The sequence below is a fragment of the Capra hircus genome, chromosome 17 (assembly GCF_001704415.2).
Source record: "Capra hircus breed San Clemente chromosome 17, ASM170441v1, whole genome shotgun sequence".
Classification (NCBI taxonomy): Eukaryota; Metazoa; Chordata; class Mammalia; order Artiodactyla; family Bovidae; genus Capra; species Capra hircus.
Window position 1 is genome coordinate 68,430,808 of NC_030824.1, and position 21,028 is coordinate 68,451,835.

The following is a 21,028-nucleotide window of genomic DNA, read 5'->3' on the forward strand; positions in this document are numbered from 1 at the left end:
TCGAAATTACAATCCTAAGTGAAGTAACTCAGACAGAGAAAAACAAATATCACATCACTTACATGTGGAATTTAATAAAAAATAAGCTTATTTACACAACAGAAACCAACTCACAAGATCTCAAAATCAAATTATGGTTATGAAAGGGGAAACATGAGGGGAAGGACAAATTAGGAGATTGTGATTAACATATATACACTATTTTCTAGTAGTCATGTATGGATATGAGAGTTGTACAATAAAGAAGACTGACTGAAAAAGAATTAATGCTTTTGAACTGTGGTATTGGGAGTAGACTCCCGAGAGCCCTTGGACTGCAAGGAGATTAAACCAGTCAATCCCAGAGGAAATCAATCCTGAATATTCATTGGAAGGACTGATGTTGAGGCTGAAGCTCCAATACTTCAGCCACTTGATGTGAAGAGCTGGCTCATCAGAAAAGACCGTCATGCTGGGAAAGATGGAAGGCAGGAGGAGAAAGGGGACAACAGAGGACGAGAGGGTTGGATAGCATCACCAACTCAATGGACATTAATTTGAGCTAACCCCACAAGATAGTGGATGACAGAGGAGTCTGGCAAGCTGCAGTCTATTGGTCGCAGAGTCGGACACGACTGAGTGACTAACACTTTCACTTTGAATATGGAAAACTTAACAGTGCTGGTTATTTTAAATCACTCAAGTTAGCTGCAGAGAAAATACTTGGTAGCAAAAGTAGTTAGATACTACTGTTTAAAAGTAGTATTAATACTACTTAAAAGTAGTATTTTTTAAATACCATATAAATTTTCATCATACACACAAAAACATTTCCCTTTAATAAAGATTTTCTCATCATGTTTAATGAGAAACAACTAAAATGTCATGAGAACAGTCCAGAAGGGAAATTTTTACTATTTATCTTTTAGATCATTTATTTTTCTTCAAAATCTGTACATATTCTTGTGATGTTTTCAAAAGCAGGTCCTGAGACAGATTTGACCCATCTGTAGCTCCAAGAGGAGATAATCCATAGGACTCGATTTAAATTCAGCAGCAGCTGGAAAGAAAAAGGATTACATTCTTTCTCTAAAATACTTGAGTTAACTCAGTATTAGTAAAAAAAAAAAATAAACAAAAAAAAACCTGAGATATTTCTAAGTGCTCTGAAAAATGAAACATATCTATAAATGACAGAAAACAAAATACAAGATTACAATTATATAATCGGCCCACGGTCCCACATGTGGCTGAGTATCAGAGCTTCTGGCTTTCTCATTCTTCATTCATTTACTCAATGACTATCTGCTAAGGTGTTGTGACAAACACTGGAATTACAAGATGAAGGTGACCCATTCACCCTGAGAAATGATAATGCCATAAACTGTAAAAATAGATGAACAGACAATTTCCATATGGAGTCATAAATACTAAGACAGGTATACAGGATGGCACGAGGAACACTCAGAAGGGACAGCCGGCTTTGTGTCAATACTGCCAGCTTTTTGGTGGAGGTGCTATGGAAGTAGCCGCCTGAAGGACAGGAAAAAGTACAAGAGTCAGAGGAGAGAAGCACGTACAAAGACCAGAGGTGAGGAAAGGAATCTGTGGGATCCTACACAGTCTGGCTGTTTAGATGCACAGCTAAGGGACAGAGTAAGGTGGTAAAGAGATAAGGTCAACTACTTGGACCCAAATTGATGCAGGTGTTTGGAGCTTTTCCTGAGGGCAAGAGATAAACTAGTGACAAAGTCAATGACGCAGAAATTATAAAGTCACCCACCAAGTGACAGCTATGCAAACATGACTGCTTGAGTCTGGGTGTTCTAGCCTTAACCACTACCAGACACTTGAGACGTTGATGAACTCCATGCTTTCTGAGAATTCTGTCAGGGTGCCGATGAACAGTTCCACAGCGATGGCAGTAGTAGAGAAAGGATACAGCCAGAAATAAATAGAAATACATAGAACTTTTGAGATTTTTTTTAAATTATGGAACATGATGAATAAATGAGGAAGAAGAATATTTCTGACTACGACTGCTCATGCTTTCACATTTTTCGTTAGCTATGTATAAGAAGAAAACATTTAACATAGCATCTGTTATCCAAACAATGGAAAGAGACGCCACTTATTTTTATTTCAGAAATCAATATCTAAATTTAGTTCATACATTTTGGCAACATACCTTTTCTTAGTTCTCTAGTTATACTCCTGTCCAACTCCTGCCGCATCTGAAATAAGTCAAATATTATTTATCTTTAACTTAAGCAAGAGACATTATCATAGGAATGTTATACAACTTACTAAATGTGGCATTTAAATAATACTTTTAGAGACTAGACCTAATTTGAAGATTACTTAAGTAGAAAAATAATCATATAAATAAAAGAAAATATATTCCTACTTATTCCACTTATAAATAACAGAGAACCTATATATGGAATGTTAATCTGATAAAAAGTACAATAAATATCAGTCTATTGAGTACACATAATTTCAAAGAATTACAGAATGACCCATGATTCTAGGAGTGACCCACAAGATTACTATCTTTTCCCCCTAACAGCTCCTGCTTTAAATACAACTTTATTTTGATTTCTAGGTGAGGATCCTGTTCAAATGGAGGCAATAGTTTGAGTTGAATGTTATTAAGGAGAACACATCTGCAGTTTTCTTTAAACTTTTCCATTAACAAAAAAACAGGACCTCTGGCCACTCCTTTGGCTAAAGGGTTTATACTTGTCTCTGTTTTATATAATATGGTTCCACACAAAAGTTTGTTTGTTTGTTTTTTAAGAAAGGCTTTTACTTTGGGAAAAAAAAAAAACTTTTTTTTAAGGTATGAGAGTCATGATTTAGGCAAAGTTCATAATTCTACAAAAGAAGTAAGAAAGCCAATGACTTTCTTACTGAGTCCAGTATCCTATGCCAGCTACTTCCTCAGATTAAGAAAAAAACACATAGATTTTTAACTATAACGCAGAGAAAATGAATATGTAAAACCTTCTTACATAGTTCAATAATGCTTTTGGCATGACATGACATAGTAGCTTTTTAACTAAATCATGTTTTAAAGCAAGAACAAGAATAAATTATTGTCAAACTCCTATATGTAGCAGTCAGTTGATATAGTTAATTTATAAAGCATATTTTAAAAAACAAAACACATGACAGGGAACTTGAAGGAGAAAAGTTTCAAGGTAAGGACTTATACTCCTACCCTCCTTATAAGAGGTGAGGAGATTTACCTAACCAGTGAGTTTGGGAGAAAGAACTTCTCCCAAAGTGCTTGCTTGGTTCCAGATCCCTACTTTGAAAAGATGTATGTGCCCACAGCACTGTGAACTTGGGTGTGGAGTAGGCAGCCTGTGTCTGGGATGGGGGTCAAGCATTTGCTTCCTCCTTTAGGCCTGCATGGGGAAGTGTCTGACTTGGGATGAAGTGTTCGGAGGCCCACTGTGACCGCACAGCTACAGCACATCCTCCAGTTTCACAGCTCTCAAGTGCTAAGACCCAGTGTAGATGCAGTGCTGTGAAAGAAACCTTAATTGCTCTCCTACGATGGCAAGAAGCCAAATGAGAAAACAGGTTGAGACTAAATTTAACAAGGGTTACTTTTCCATACATCACAAACATCAGGAAAACACCATCAAAACCATAAACCTGTGCGCATTGACTGAAATGGATATTTTAATCACAATGATTGAACAGTGAAAACTGGTTGCAATTTCAAGACTCCCCATCATTGCCATCTTAGATACCATTCATCTAGGTGATATCAAGATAGAGATAAAGTAAGCTTCATTTATAATGTTTAAATGTTTGAATTAACTACAAATCTAGAAATATTCTACAAATGCTCAGCAAGATTTTTTTTAATTTTAAATAAAAATGCTATAGGTAAAATAGCAATTAAAGAAAATGACGAAAACGTCATTTTTGTAAGAAACGACAAAATTTATGTAAGAAAATGACAAAAAATGTTAAGCTAAAACTAGAAATTAATGTTTTGGTTTAGTATTGTAAGTTTATTTAATTCATAAAAAGGATTTATCTAGGATTCCTTTAAACAAAAAGCATCTATTTATGGTTAGTGTTTAGATCCCAGTGATTCACTTATGCTTAGAGGCAGAAAAACTTCGTCGGGTATAGCAGAGCTTGAAAATGATTATGAACCATTGCCAACTGAAATCAATTAGAAAGGAAGTGAAACATCTGAAAGAATACTTTTGGATATTAGGCAATAAGATTTCATTTCTAAAGTAGAATTTAAATGCAGCTTTTCAAGAAATTTAATACTTTAATAAGTATCTCTTAAAATCAAGAACTCTGGGACAAAAAAAATCATAAAATTTCTGTCTCGTTTATTAGCACAGCTAATTATGACTTTTACTTAGTGTTCAGTTCAGTCGCTCAGTCGTGTCTGACTCTTTGCAACCCCATGAATCGCAGCATGCCAGGCCTCCCTGTCCATCACAAACTCCCAGAGTTCACTCAGACTGATAGTTGTAACCTTGTTCTAAAGAAGGGCTCTTCAAGTAACAAGTCACAGTTGGGAGAGGAGAGAAAGGGCATCAGAGAGAAAGGGAGGTGGCCTCACAGTGACACCTGCTGCCCTCTGGGACACACCTGCCTCCAGGAAACAGTTCAGGGATGAAGAAACACCCCATCCCACAAAGCCACTTTCAAGCATTTGCTTTCACCACCTTGTATACACTTTTCACTCTTGATCTTGGAGAAATTAAGCTTTTGGCTCTGAGGAATCATCTAGAGTCACAATCTAAAGGGGAGGACAAGAAAGTCAATAGGTGATTGAAAAGAGCTAAAACAGCACCAAGAACAATTACAAGTATCCCCTGCTTTTCCAAAGTTCACTTTATGTAACTTTACTTCTAGGAAAGGCCTACATCAGCATCTGTTTTTGATAATTAAAAAAAAAAATAAGAGACTTTTTGATTTCATATAAAAAGGTTCAGTGTACATTTTACAGTAAAAGGCATCATGCTCCCCAAGCAGGGAGACTGGCCCAACTGGGCTCCTTCCCTGGAAGCCACACCCCACATCTCAGTGTCAAGTCACCACAACCCCAAACCCTATGTGGGAGCACCTGTGCTTCACTTGTGCATATTCATTTTAGGCTTCAACTAGCAGAACGTGCCCTCGGGTACCTACTTCTTTGCTGTATGCTGTTTTGGCTTATGAAAGGCTTCCTAGGAATGCTCTGCTTTCAGACAGTGGGGAAACCTGGACTAGGCACTGGAGGTGCCATCTGTCCTTTCCATCCTCCACACACCCCCTCAGTCAGGTCACCATACTATTTCTAGCCACTCTGTGAATTATCCTGTCTTTCACTCCTGTGTTATGTTAATTGCCCCCAATTTCACAAGCATGCCTTTATGCAGTATGCTGCTGCTGCTAAGTCACTTCAGTAGTTTCCAACTCTGTGTGGTAAAACTTAAAAGGACACAGTATTAATTGTTTGTCTTAGGGCGCCCTCTAGCAGTGACCATCTAGTTAGCCTTAAACTTCCTACTAATCTCATGAACTGCGCTCTAGAAAAATTAGGCTTTAGAGACAAATTAATTAACTAAATTTACGTTCTGCGATTCTGTGTTTTGACTTGCCTGTCTAGTTTACCTTCCAACGACTTTCTAACTTCTAGTTCTACTAGGTAGAGTTGCTTATATTTTTCCAACTCTGCTTTATGAGAATCTTCTTGCAAAGTTTTCACCTTGGAGAGTGCAGATTCCAAGTCTTTATTTAATTCCGAGTTCCAGCTGACTTCTTATGGAAGCATTATTCTTCTCTTGTAACTGCTCTAAGTTCTCCTGAGAGCTACTTGTATCTAAGGCAAATTTTAAAAGATAACATTTTTAAAATAATCAAAAATAAATAAATAAATAAAAATAATCATTAACCTGGAAAATGATATTTGCTCCCTTTAGTTTTGAGCCAGTGATTCAGAAAGCAATTTTAAAGGTTAAAAGAAAAAGCATTTCTCTAATAATGAGTGATGTTGAGCATCTTTTCATGTGTTTGTTAGCCATCCGTATGTCTTCTTTGGAGAAATGTCTATTTAGTTCTTTGGCCCATTTTTTGATTGGGTCGTTTATTTTTCTGGAATTGAGCTGCAGAAGTTGCTTGTATATTTTTGAGATTAGTTGTTTGTCAGTTGCTTCATTTGCTATTATTTTCTCCCATTCAGAAGGCTGTCTTTTCACCTTGCTTATATTTTCCTTTGTTGTACAGAAGCTTTTAATTTTAATTAGATCCCATTTGTTTATTTTTGCTTTTATTTCCAGAATTCTGGGAGGTGGATCATAGAGGATCCTGCTGTGATTTATGTCTGAGAGTGTTTTGCCTATGTTCTCCTCTAGGAGTTTTATAGTTTCTGATCTTACATTTAGATCTTTAATCCATTTTGAGTTTATTTTTGTGTACGGTGTTAGAAAGTGATCTAGTTTCATTCTTTTACAAGTGGTTGACCAGTTTTCCCAGCACCACTTGTTAAAGAGATTGTCTTTACTCCATTGTATATTCTTGCCTCCTTTGTCAAAGATAAGGTGTCCATATGTGTGTGGATTTATCTCTGGGCTTTCTATTTTGTTCCATTGATCTATATGTCTGTCTTTGTGCCAGTACCATACTGTCTTGATGACTGTGGCTTTGTAGTAGAGCCCGAAGTCAGGCAAGTTGATTCCTCCAGTTCCATTCTTCTTTCTCAAGATTGCTTTGGCTATTCGAGGCTTCACACCAGTCAGAATGGCTGTGATCCAAAAATCTGCAAGCAATAAATGCTGGAGAGGGTGTGGAGAAAAGGGAACCCTCCTACACTGTTGGTGGGAATGCAAACTAGTACAGCCACTATGGAGAACAGTGTGGAGATTCCTTAAAAAATTGCAAATAGAACTGCCTTATGACCCAGCAATCCCACTGCTGGGCATACACACCGAGGAAACCAGAATTGAAAGAGACACATGTACCCCAATGTTCATCGCAGCACTGTTTATAATAGCCAGGACATGGAAACAACCTAGATGTCCATCAGCAGATGAATGGATAAGAAAGCTGTGGTACATATACACAATGGAGTATTACTCAGCCGTTAAAAAGAATTCATTTGAATCAGTTCTGATGAGATGGATGAAACTGGAGCCAATTATACAGAGTGAAGTAAGCCAGAAAGAAAAACACCAATACAGTATACTAACACATATATATGGAATTTAGGAAGATGGCAATGACGACCCTGTATGCAAGACAGGAAAAAACACACAGATGTGTATAACGGACTTTTGGACTCAGAGGGAGAGGGAGAGGGTGGGATGATTTGGGAGAATGGGAATTCTAACATGTATACTGTCATGTAAGAATTGAATCGCCAGTCCACGTCTGACGTAGGGTGCAGCTTGCTTGGGGCTGGTGCATGGGGATGACACAGAGAGATGTTGTGGGGAGGGAGGTGGGAGGGGGGTTCATGTTTGGGAACGCATGTAAGAATTAAAGATTTTAAAATTAAAAAAAAAAGAAAAAGCAGAAGTTTAAAACAATTATCATCAATGTGAAGTGAATTACATGAGAATTATAAAATGAAAGTGGAATTATTGTTATAGTGGTGCTTATATAATCTGATAATTCAAAGAACAAGAGGATCAACTTAAAATTTTAAAAACTGAACAAGACAACTTAAAAATAATTCAAGAGGATGGTACCAGTTCTAAAGCACAATATTTTCTTTTCCTCCTAGTAGTCTTGTTTTATACCAATTGGTCTTATAAATGAAAGGATTCTCTAGTGAGAATCATTCTGATAGGTCAATTTGGTGATAACTGTGATGGAAACAGAAATATTTAAAGGGAGAAACAAGTGTCACAAGTGTCCCCTTCCTTCCAGAAAACTACCAAACCAACTGCTCTAAGGGAAATAGAGAAAACCCATAAGCTGTATAGATCCAAAATGTAATTTACGATGAGGTGAATTCAAGCACATGACAGACGAACAAATTAACCTGCAAAATAGGTTGACTTCCTTTAATTTCTCTACGAGATCCTGTCTCGCCCTTTCTTCAATCTCCCCTTTATACTGCTCTACTTGACTGTGTTCTATCATATTCATTTCTATTTTTTTTTTAATTTTAAAATCTTTAATTCTTACATGCATTCCCAAACATGAACCCCCCTCCCACCTCCCTCCCCACAACATCTCTCTGGGTCATCCCCATGCACCAGCCCCAAGCAAGCTGCACCCTACATCAGACATGGACTGGCGATTCAATTCTTACATGACAGTATACATGTTAGAATTCCCATTCTCCCAAATCATCCCACCCTCTCACTCTCCCTCTGAGTCCAAAAGTCCGGTATACACATCTGTGTCTTTTTTCCTGTCTTGCATACAGGGTCGTCATTGCCATCTTCCTAAATTCCATATATATGTGTTAGTATACTGTATTGGTGTTTTTCTTTCTGGCTTACTTCACTCTGTATAATTGGCTCCAGTTTCATCCATCTCATCAGAACTGATTCAAATGAATTCTTTTTAACGGCTGAGTAATACTCCATTGTGTATATGTACCACAGCTTTCTTATCCATTCATCTGCTGATGGACATCTAGGTTGTTTCCATGTCCTGGCTATTATAAACAGTGCTGCGATGAACATTGGGGTACATGTGTCTCTTTCAATTCTGGTTTCCTCGGTGTGTATGCCCAGCAGTGGGATTGCTGGGTCATAAGGCAGTTCTATTTGCAATTTTTTAAGGAATCTCCACACTGTTCTCCATAGTGGCTGTACTAGTTTGCATTCCCACCAACAGTGTAGGAGGGTTCCCTTTTCTCCACACCCTCTCCAGCATTTATTGCTTGCAGATTTTTGGATCACAGCCATTCTGACTGGTGTGAAGCCTCGAATAGCCAAAGCAATCTTGAGAAAGAAGAATGGAACTGGAGGAATCAACTTGCCTGACTTCGGGCTCTACTACAAAGCCACAGTCATCAAGACAGTATGGTACTGGCACAAAGACAGACATATAGATCAATGGAACAAAATAGAAAGCCCAGAGATAAATCCACACACATATGGACACCTTATCTTTGACAAAGGAGGCAAGAATATACAATGGAGTAAAGACAATCTCTTTAACAAGTGGTGCTGGGAAAACTGGTCAACCACTTGTAAAAGAATGAAACTAGATCACTTTCTAACACCGTACACAAAAATAAACTCAAAATGGATTAAAGATCTAAATGTAAGATCAGAAACTATAAAACTCCTAGAGGAGAACATAGGCAAAACACTCTCAGACATAAATCACAGCAGGATCCTCTATGATCCACCTCCCAGAATTCTGGAAATAAAAGCAAAAATAAACAAATGGGATCTAATTAAAATTAAAAGCTTCTGTACAACAAAGGAAAATATAAGCAAGGTGAAAAGACAGCCTTCTGAATGGGAGAAAATAATAGCAAATGAAGCAACTGACAAACAACTAATCTCAAAAATATACAAGCAACTTCTGCAGCTCAATTCCAGAAAAATAAACGACCCAATCAAAAAATGGGCCAAAGAACTAAATAGACATTTCTCCAAAGAAGACATATGGATGGCTAACAAACATATTCATTTCTATATGACTTCTGAGGTTCACTACTTCTTGCTCCAACTTCTTTTTATTCTTCTCTAGTTTTTCACATTTCTTTTGCATTCCTTTCATAGATAATAACTCCTCTCGAAGAACTTGATTTTTTGCATCCAGGTGCAGACATTTTGAAGATGCAGTTTCGAGAATTATCAGTCTTCAAGAATAAAACGATACTGTTTGCTAATGAAGAAAGTGGACTGAGCACAGCCTAACTCAAACCCAGGATCAAATAGATATGATGGTATCTGTATTGTAGAATGTAGGACCAGGGATTACTCAGAGAATCAAGAAAGAAGTTCAAACCACCAAGAGGCACAAAATATATTCTTCACTGTCATCATCTTTGTCACAGAACATTTGCACTTGATTTTATACTCTTTTGTATTTTTCCCATAAAATGACTACAAGTCACCTCTTAGTAGAATGTCCCTTACTCCTTCCCCCCATCTTAATGCCCCATGTTTTAAAGAAGTTTGAGGGATACTGTATTGAGTTACCTAGGGCTGAGTTAATAAACACTTCCCAAAGGAAGATTATGAAAATACGACTTTGATTAATAAATATTATAAATATGGATTCTAATCCCATAAGTCTTTTTCTGAACTGTGAATAGTTTTTGCTAATTTGAACTGCATTCCAAAAAAAAATAATTCAAAAGGTTAATGAAATCCCATCTCCTAATAGCTTAGTGAGATGATCCATACATTTTCCTGAACAACAACAACAAATGCCTCATTTTGGTAACCATTTGTTACTTTTCACAGAACAGAACATACCAAACAAAACAACAAACAGAATTTGCAGGAATTTCAGTGACACCGAGTTGCAAAGAACTTTCCTTTAGGCAGAATGATTACTCGGTAAGTCGAGGTGAGTGGAGGTGGTGGTATTGAAACTGTCTACAAATTCTTTGACACTTTTCTCTGAAATTCCCTCCCCTTAAATATGTGCTGGCCTCAGTAATTGATTTCTACTGGACAGAGTCTGGGGAAACTGACTTTTGCTCTGTGGGCAAGCCCACCCTTAGCATCAGTCACTACGCTGTGAAGAAGTCCAGACCACATACTGAGCACCTTGTCAGTGCCCCCATTGACCGCCCCCAACTAATGTCTTATCCAAAAGCCAGCTCCAACTGCCAGACATGTGCATGAACTAATCTTCAGATGACTCTGGTCCCCACCTTCACGACATCCCAGCTGATGCCAACTGGAAAAGACACATGTTGGCCTCACTCACTGAGCCGTGCCTCAACACAAATTTGTGAACAAAGTAAATGCTGTTTTGAGCCACTAGGCTTTGACGTGGTTTATTATACAATTTGCTGGCAATAAATACCTGGCACAGATACTGATATTAAAAGTACCATTAAAAAAGAACTAAAAGATGTGAGAATGCCTTTCGACCTGGAAGTAGGTGAGATCTGAATGGATGCAAAGAAAGAAATGAAAACCCAAAGGGCTTCATGACATGGTAAACTGAATCCTGATGGCCCTTAAAGAGGCTGCTGGTGACAGCTTCTAGGCAAGAGAAGAAAATGACACTGAAACACAGGGGAAAGGAAACTCTTGCTAAGAACCAGTTGAAAGTAACATCAATGAGAGGGATAAGCTATCAAAAAAAGGGAGAGGATTATTAAATATAAAGGAACAAGGCTCAATTATATTTGGGTTCAATATCTGTTATCTCCTTTACAGCATCCCCACATGTCCAGTGGTCACATGATGCTAAAAGAGAGAAACAGCTTCTGGGCTAAGATCAAATCTAGGGTGCTGCCAGGAAAACATGGTCTAAAGGTGAAGCCTGTAGACTGTAAAACCCTTCATTAAGACCCTGAAAAGACTTAAGGTGGTGCCTCAAATTCCTTTAAAGATCTTAAGGGCATAAGAATTTTAAAGGCATTATCCTACAAAGCTTCATAAGAAGCCCAAGGTGCAGAGCTTCTCTCAAAAAAGATTTGTGAGGGTAGCCTCTCCAATGATGTGAATCCCAATCCAATTCACAGGACACTAAAAGCTTTAAAGAGAACCTTGACAACAAAAAACAGTGCTTGGCCTAACAGAGACCACGACATACAAATGAGAATAGGCCTTTGGGATTTTCTTTGAAGTTCAATAAAGAGGAAGCTGGCTTAAGAAACATGACTCAGCTGCAGATAGAGGTCATTTCTTATGAAAAGGACAGTACACAGAGCTCAGAGGGTAGAGCAAAGGAGAAGCACTCCTATGGGCAGGACCAAGTCCTCATCAAAGACCTGGCAGCACCAAACTGGACCTCAGAGCTGCTATGGACTACGGTGCCTCCTGTTTCCCATTTCTGGACAGGAGAGTCTAGTCATTCAGCAGAATGGTGGGGATGTGGGTGGCAGATAACTTGTCCCTTTAGTTCTCAAGTCTTAGTACTGACAGGGTTGTGCTCACAGGGTTACACTCTAGAAATCACACCCAGAAACCTCATCCCCATGTGCCATCCACCTGATGAAGATGGTAAGACCTCTACTTGAGCCTGGGCCTCACACTTAACAACTGAGATTTGTGAGGGAATGAGTAGGGAAAAGGGTATTTTTCATTGGAAGGAATATAAAAAATTGTGGCCAATGAGTTACTGTGCTAGTTTTTAAATGTACCCATTAGTTTTTAAAACTTTATTCTGTAAAAAAGGTAGAATATAGGTCAAGTATAAGTGACTTGCTCCTATTGAACAGAAGATGATGAAAGTGATGCTGTGTGTACTGCAAAGCGAGGTTATACAAGGCGGCAGAGCTTTTTCCTGGCTCTCAACCTGGGAACCAGGCTCCATGTTGCAAGTAAGCCCAGGCTGCAAAGAGAGCCTAGGTGTTCAGGAGAGGTGTTTCACTTGTCTGCCTTCACCAAAGTCCAGCCAACCACAGATACCAACTATCAGACATGGGAATGAACACACCTTCACCCAATTCCAATCCCCAGCCCTCGAGCTGCCCCATCTGAAGCCAAGGGGACGAGAAGCCAGCTGTCCTGGCCACCATTTCCTAAGTGTAGATTTTGAACAAAACCAATGTTGTTTATTGAAGCCACTAAACTTAAAGCTGATTAGGAAAAAACAGAAAAATGGATTTTTGAAAAAGAGAAAATAAAAGCATAACTTAAATGCAGGTAGAAACTGATCTCTTATAAACTGGAATATAATAAAGGGTAAGAGTTTTAATGACAATGTTGAGGAGAAGAAGCATATAACTAGAAGAAAGACTTAAGAACTACTCAGGAAGAAGTTTTTTCAGGGTTCCCTTCCATTACAATTTCTTACAAATAGGCAGGTGTGACTCAGAATTTCTGCTCAAGTTTGAAAACAATGAAGACTAGTAAGCAATGAGACATATGATTTGAACTATAAGAAATAACTAGAAATAGTTTAATTACCAAAATCAGACTTTTGACCTCATCTCAATTTACTGAAATTCTAAAAGAGGTGGGTAGCTTTGAGTAGTTACTAATCTAGAACTCAATCTTCATTGTCCAGCGAGAAATAAAACACCATGAGATGCCACTTCATACTTGCTAGGATGGCTATACTCACAGAGACAGGTAATGACTAGTGTTGACAGGAATGTATAGAAATGGGAACGTTTTACATACCTTGGATAAAAATATAAAATGATGCTGCCATGTTGGAAAACAGTATGGCAGGTCCTCAAAAGGTTAAACAGAGTTGCTATGTAATACAGCAATTCTATTCATAACTGTATTCCCAAAAGAAGTGAAAAAATATGTTCACATCAAAGCTTAGACATAAATGTTCACAGCAACATTACCGACATTAGCCAAAAATTACAAACAACCCCAAAGGTCCATCAGATGATGAATGAATAAATAAAATGTGGAACGTCCATACAATAGAATATTCAGTTCAGTTCCATTCAGTCGCTCACTTGTGTCCGACTCTTTGCAACCCCATGAATTGCAGCACGCCAGGCCTCCCTGTCCATCACCAACTCCTGTGGTTCACCCAGACTCACGTCCATCGAGTCCGTGATGCCATCCAGCCATCTTATTCTCTGTTGTCCCTTTCTCCTCCTGCCCCCCAGCATCAGAGTCTTTTCCAATGAGTCAACTCTTCACATGAGGTGGCCAAAGTACTGGAGCTTCAGCTTTAGCATCATTCCTTCCAAAGAAATCCCAAGGTTGATCTCCTCCAGAATGGACTGGTTGGGTCTCTTTGCAGTCCAAGGGACTCTCAAGAGTCTTCTCCAGCACCACACTTCAAAAGCATCAATTCTTCGGTGCTCAGCCTTCTTCACAGTCCAACTCTCACATCTATACATGACCACAGGAAAAACCATAGCCTTGACTAGATGGACCTTAGTCAGCAAAGTAATGTCTCTGTTTTGGAATAAGCTATCTAGGTTGGTCATAACTTTTCTTCCAAGGAGTAAGTGTCTTTTAATTTCATGGCTGCAGTCACCATCTGCAGTGATTTTGAAGCCCCCCAAAATAAAGTCTGACACTGTTTCCACTGTTTTCCCATCTATTTCCCATGAAGTGATGGGACCGGATGCCATGATCTTCGTTTTCTGAATGTTGAGCTTTAAGCCAACTTTTTCACTCTCCTCTTTCACTTTCATCAAGAGGCTTTTTAGCTCCTCTTCACTTCCTGCCATAAGGGTGGTATCATCTTCATATCTGAGATTATTGATATTTCTCCCAGCAATCTTGATTCCAGCTTCTGTTTCTTCCAGTCCAGCGTTTCTCATGATGTACTCGGCATAGAAGTTAAATAAGCAGGGTGACAATATATAGCCTTGACGTACTCCTTTTCCTATTTGGAACCAGTCTGTTGTTCCATGTCCAGTTCTAACTGTTGCTTCCTGACCTGCATACAGATTTCTCAAGAGGCAGGTTAGGTGGTCTGGTATTCCCATCTCTTTCAGAATTTGCCACAGTTGATTGTGATCCACACAGTCAAAGGCAATTATTGAGCAATAAAAGCAAGGAAATACTGATACATATTAGATGTACCTTGAAAATATTATGCTAAATGAAAGAAGGCGGTCACAAAGGATCCCATATTGTGTGATTCCACTGACACGAAATGTCCAGAAAAGGGACATCTACACATCAGGGAGTGGAGTCATGTTTCCCTCAGGCTGGGAAGATCAGGAAGGGAAAACTGGCACAGGGTGATTTCTTTGGAGGGTGATGAAAATGTTCTAAAGTGGTAATGCCTGTATAACCCTTTAAACACAATAAAGTTACTGAACTGTACAGTTTAAATGAAAGAACTGCAAGGTATGTTCATTAGATTTCAACAAACCTGTCACCAAAAACAACGGATACTTTGGGGTCATTAATGCTGTGCTGCTCAGCTTCAGATCACCAGCCACGATACAAGACAGAGAGAGTAAGAGTGTGTCCTTTTTATCTAAAAATGATATGGGGAAAAGCTGTCTTTTTTACTGGTGTCCAACCTAAAAAATTAATAGACAAATCTGTGTTTTACTGTTCAAAGCATGGAATGATAATATTTCCCCAAATTAAGTGATTTTGGGGTTCTAAAACTGATTAAAAATTACCTTATGTTTTAGCATATTAATTTGAATATCCATTTCCGTTTGACTGGTTTTTAAATCTCCATGGAAACTAAGCTCTCCATTTTCATATTCATTTAACTTCCTTCTTGTCATTTTTAAAAGTTTCTTAAATCTGTAGAAATGTATAGAATGAGTAAGTTCTTTAAGAGCAGATATTTAATAATTAAACTATATGTTCTATCAGATAAAGCAAACAAATTCATAAATTATAATCCTTTCTCATTATTCAAATCTAATATTCCTTGAAAGCATAATAACTTAATTCTAATCTTAGATAAATATTATGAAGAAAAATTTTATCACATTTAAATATACTGTGTGTGATATATGTAATATATGAGTTCTTATAATTAAGTTAACATCAATTTTTAGCATGCTAGTGTGAAATATTAATTTATTATTAAATATTAGTTATAAACCAGAGATTAGTATTCAAGCTAAAGATGAACAGATATGATATATGAATGTTATTTGAAAAGACGCAAGACACGTTTGTTCCTACTGACCACAGCCTCTACAAAAAGAAAAGAAAGTAGATACAAAAAACCAACAAGAGTCTCACTCAAAATTGAAAAAAAAGGAAAGCCTTTGGAGCCTGAGTTAAGTGGGAAATAACCCAGGCTGAGAGTTTTAGAAGAAAGGAAGTCAGAAAAGAGAGTGTACCAGTCTCTTCAAGACTGTTTTAAGAGATGTAGAAATCTTGCCCAGCACATTGTTAACAAAATGCAAAGCAATGTAGAGAAAATTAAAAGAGAAAAATATTAATGAGAATCAGAGAAGAACTCTTTGTATAATCATCACTTGGCATCCACAGAGGACTGGTTCAAAAATCCCCCAACACTCAGTGGATACAAAATCCACGGATGCTCAAGTCTCCCTAAGCACATCTTCCCTATACTTTCAGTCATCCCTAGATCTCTTACATTATCTAATACAATGTAAATATTTTGTTAATAGTTATAAATACAGTGTAAACACTATGGAAATAGTCGCCAGCTTGAGACCAATCCAAGTTTTGCTTTTTGGAACTTTCTCAAATTTTTTCCCCGAATACTTTTTATCTTGGGTTGGCTGAATCTGTAGATGATGAGGATTAACCGTACTCAGCAAGAAAAACAGAAGCAGTTTTTTATCTGACTGATCAAAACATGGTCACTAATTTTATTATTCTTTAAGTTACACATAGATTTTTATATGTACATTTTATAACTAAAATTTGGGGGCAAAAAGAAAATATAAGCCAAATCAAGATACTTTTTAATGTTGTTCAACAATAACACAGGTAGGTTTTTAGATAATAAATTACTTGAATGATGAAGGGAAGGAACACAATTAAAAGAAGGCAGGATTACCAAAAAGAACAAAGATACTTTGCAGAAGTAAAAATTCAGCATAGATGATGAGGAAGAGAGTGACATTACTATATGCAGAGGCACAGTTGTTACTGTTTAGAAATCATTACAGATAAGTATAACACTGCTGCACTCAAAAACATTTCAGATTGTGCTGACTTTCCACAATAAACTTTGAAATAGGATGTGTTTAATTATGAAAATACACAAAAAAATGAATTTGTGTCTAAGGTTTTAAATAAAATAAAATAATTGAGGTTATCAGAAATATTAAAATCTTACCCAGTAATCTTTTTTTCTAACTCACTGTTTTTCTTCTTTTCTTGGTCCAAGCTATTTTCCAGAGATTATTTTAATTCAATGTATTTCTTTAATTGTTCCTTTTCATCCTCAGACTTAGAAAAAAAACAATTTGAGAAAATTATTTTTAAATACCTAGAGAGACTTTATATTCTTTCTTAAAAATATTATTTCTCATGAGTTCACAAACTAACATGAATTTATAGTAAACACAGTTATTAAACTGATTGATGCCAATAACAGATTTCAAAATTGATGACTTTTCTTAAAACAACTTAAAATTATTTTTCATTTCATCATTTATCTGGAATTTAAATTGCCAACATTTATTTGTTAAAAATAGAGCCTTTTACACATAAAATACTAAATGTTAATGAAAGGTTTTTAAAAGACTGCCTATGTTTACATTTTACTTTCTAGAGATGTCCTAAAATAATTTTCATAATTGTTCAAGATATTCCAGGTTTTGTTAAGTCACACCTTACTAAAACAACCTTTGAAAAATTCCCATGCAACCTCATCTCTTAAAAAAAAAATCCAACAAATGAAAAATACATTCGTTCAGAAAAATGGTTCTATACATAGTATTCATTCTTTTTTTATTATTATTATTTTACTTTACAATACCATATTGGTTTTGCCATACATTGACATGAATCCGCCACAGAAGTACATGAGTTCCCAACCCTGAACACCCCTCCCACCACCCTCCCCATATCATCTCTCTGGGTCATCCCAGTGCACCAGCCCCAAGCATCCTGTATCCTGTATCGAACCTAGACTGGCAATTCGTTTCTTACATTATAGTATTCATTCTTAATGAAGAGAACAAACTACAATATTTAAAATGATTCATTCTCAAAAATCTCACAGAAAGATCTGGATTACAAAAGAAACTCAAAATTCTCAATCAAATCATTACTCAAATTTCTGGACTCAAATAGATGTTTGTGTACCAATGTTCAAAGCAGCATTATTAACAATAGTGAGAAGGTGGAATTTCATTGACAGATGAATGAACAAACAAAACGTGGTCTATATGAAATATTGCTTTTGGACTGTCACAATTTTTTAAATTAAAATCTTACTATAAAAATCATTAATTTTATGAATTCAGTCAACTTCTTCTATAGAGGAACCACAGTACTAGTAGCAAGCAGTATCAATAAAAATACAATAAGCTAATCAATGAAACTTTTCACATTGTCCAAAATATCCTTATATATTACTAGTAAAAAAAATTAAAATCCTTTCTCAGTATGACAGAAATTAAGAGGTTGACTCACCAATCTTGTACTTAACAGGTTTTTCTGAAGCTGTTCAATTTTGCCTGCTTGCTTTTTTTTTTAACATTAGCATTTTTTTTAATTTTTATTTTTACTTTATTTTACTTTACAATACTGTATTGGTTTTGCCATACATTGACATGAATCCACCACGGGTGTACATGTGATCCCAAACATGAACCCCCCCCCCACCTCCCTCCCCACAACATCCCTCTGGGTCTTCCCCGTGCACCAGCCCCAAGCATGCTGTATCCTGCATTGGACACAGACTGGTGATTTGATTCTTACATGATAGTATACATGTTTCAGTGCCATTCTCCCTTGACTGTAGTTTGTAACTCAGCATTTTCAATTTCAAGCCTAAAATGCAGATTTAAAAATAATTATTCTCACACATAAGATTTTTTTTTTAAAGATTTTTCTTGGACATAGACCATTTTTAAAGTCTTTATTGAATTGACTGCATATTGCTTCTGTTTTATGTTTTGGTTTTTTGGCTGTGAGGGACGTGGGGTCCTGGCTCTCCAACCAGGGATCAAACCCACACCCTCTGCCTTGGAAGGCATAGTTTTAACCCTCGGACTGTCACGGCATTCCTTCACACATAGATTTTTTAAATATCACACTGTTTTTGAACAAATATCTGCAGGTTCAATTACACAGGTTCTTAGAATTTTGCAAAGTAGATGATTTGGCAACTGTACTGTTTTTCTGTTTGTGACTAATCGCCTTCCCTGGTGGCTCAGATGGTAAAGAATCTGCTGGCAATGCAGGAGACCCAGGTTCGATCCCTGCGTCAGGAAGATCCCCTGGAGAAGGGAATGGCAACCCACTCCAGGATTCTTGCCTGGAGAATTCTATGGAGGAAGGAGCCTGGAAGGCTAGAACCCACGGGGTTGCACAGAATCAGACACGACTGAGCGATTAAAGCTTTCACTTTTTACTTGTGGATAATGTGCAAAATATGGAAATAATGGGGGGAAATTATGTATCTCAAAAAAGCTCAAAGCTGAAATGTTACACAGCTTCATGATAATATGTTTATTATCACTGTTGATCTATTCTCATATTATACTGTTTATCTGCTTTATACTTATTTTCTAAGCGGCTTTAAATCGTACTTTTGGACGTGATCCTGTGTTTTCTCAGCACATCTCACAGCCTCTGTAAGTTGATCCTGTGCTTCTTGCAACTAAAAAAAAAAAAAAGAAAAAACAACTGTTTTAACTACTAATAACCTAGTAAATCCGCCATCATTGGTTTTTGTCTCTTTTGTCTGCATATCGTTAACAGCTGCTTTCCTGCCATACAGCAGAGATGAGTATTACAACAGACACCTTATAGTCCACAAAGTGAAAATATTTCCTGTCTGCCCTCTACAGGTTACTGACCTCTCCTCCAGCATTCAAACACAACATCATCCATGCTTTAAATCAGATTTTCTCAAATAAACACACAAATTTATAAACTACTCAAATGCGGAAAGACAGAAAACTACCTTATGGTAAACAAATTTTTTTTTTTTTATCCAGGCTCCACATAGGCCATCACTTTAAATATTCACATATGTAAATAACCACAGATCTTCCAGTAGTTATGAGAGCTAACACTGCTGTTGGTGACAACCTGGTGTGAGAGGCAACCTCCTGTGAGAAGCTACACAGGAGCCAGAATGCATGGGCCTCTGTCACAGTTCCATCAGATCTGAGCTGCGTGTCCTAGAGCAAATCACTTAACCTTTCTGTGTCTGTTTCTCCATCCATAAAATGGAGATAATGGTAGCATCAACCTCAGTGGGATTTTTGGAAGATTATATTGCGGAGTTTACATAATGTACTTTAGAGAAGCATATGGCTCCAGTATTGCCAGAAGGAAACCCACTCTAGTATTTTTGGCTGGAGAATCCCATGGACAGAGGAGTCTGGTGTGCTACTGTTCATGAGGTCACAAAGAATTGGACACAACTGAGTGACTAACCACATACATAAACTATTTAGAAGAGTAAGTCGCATAGAATAAGAACTGTTTGTAATTGGTGTTATTACGGTCACTGTATTTTATCTGCAAAACAATTTGATATATAAGGCAGATGTCATGCCAACAGAAATCGTCTTCAACACAAGTCACACTGAAATCACTCTCCATACCACTGCAAATGGCAGTAAGGGTGAGCATGAGGCCCAGAACATATGCATCCAGTACCTCAAGAATGTTCACTGACTCCACTAACCAACTAGCAGTGTTCTCCACTTATAATAATTTGTAACTTACTTCCTCTCTGTACTATACAGTGGACAATGACCACGGGTTAATATGCAAATAGCACCTCCTGGATGGAGTGGTACAGAACTATCATGACCATCAGAGGAAGGGTGAAGTCACTGCCATGGAAATATTACCCTACTGCTAAATCAAAGTTTTCTGAATCAATTCATTCCCAGGAACTATTCATGTCTAGCAAGTACTCGGATGAGAAAATTAAGGTTACAAGCTATGGATATCAGAGAAGCCAACTCCAGAACCTCACAGTTGGTGAAAGGCTAGAAATCCATAAGTCCCACTTCTGGCTGCATAATGAAAGAAGGAAATTTTACATTTTTATTTCAGAGTCAGAGAAAAAAAATGAGCGTTTAATTGAACAATTCTATTCTATTAGACTAATAGAATTTAGTTTCTTAATAAAAGTTTTACTATACCAGTATCTCCAAGAAGAAATTATTGATATGGTAACAAGTACTTAGTTGTGTCCTAACAACTGTTAAGCTAAAATATTTTCCATTTATGCAGACAAGTATTGTGCATATCAATAAGTATTCCCTGTTAAACCAATGTATACTTAGACAAGATCTCCCTCCAGGACAACAATATAAATTAAGGGCTAAAATATTCTTCACAGACTAGATGAGAAA

The 21,028-nt window shown here is 37.2% G+C and overlaps 1 protein-coding gene across 1 annotated transcript; it reads right to left on the minus strand.

Moving 5' to 3' along the window:
• Positions 884 to 15,288, minus strand: LOC108637883 (ankyrin repeat domain-containing protein 26-like). Its single transcript, XM_018061399.1, has 3 exons — positions 15,164 to 15,288; positions 2,168 to 2,213; positions 884 to 1,039 (listed from the first exon to the last, which is right to left on the minus strand). The coding sequence occupies exons 1-3, from the start codon at positions 15,272 to 15,274 to the stop codon at positions 954 to 956; spliced, it is 243 nt and encodes an 80-aa protein (XP_017916888.1). The 5' UTR covers positions 15,275 to 15,288; the 3' UTR covers positions 884 to 953.

Bases quoted from the DNA above. Each gene is read 5' to 3' on its own strand.
- LOC108637883 (XM_018061399.1), bottom strand. From the start codon at position 15,274: ATGACAAGAAGGAAGTTAAATGAATATGAAAATGGAGAGCTTAGTTTC. The intron at 2,214-15,163 runs GTAATTTTTAAT...GACTTATTTCAG, and splicing joins TTAATATGCTAAAACATAAG to ATGCGGCAGGAGTTGGACAG. The intron at 1,040-2,167 runs GTATGTTGCCAA...TTTTCTTTCCAG, and splicing joins AACTAGAGAACTAAGAAAAG to CTGCTGCTGAATTTAAATCG.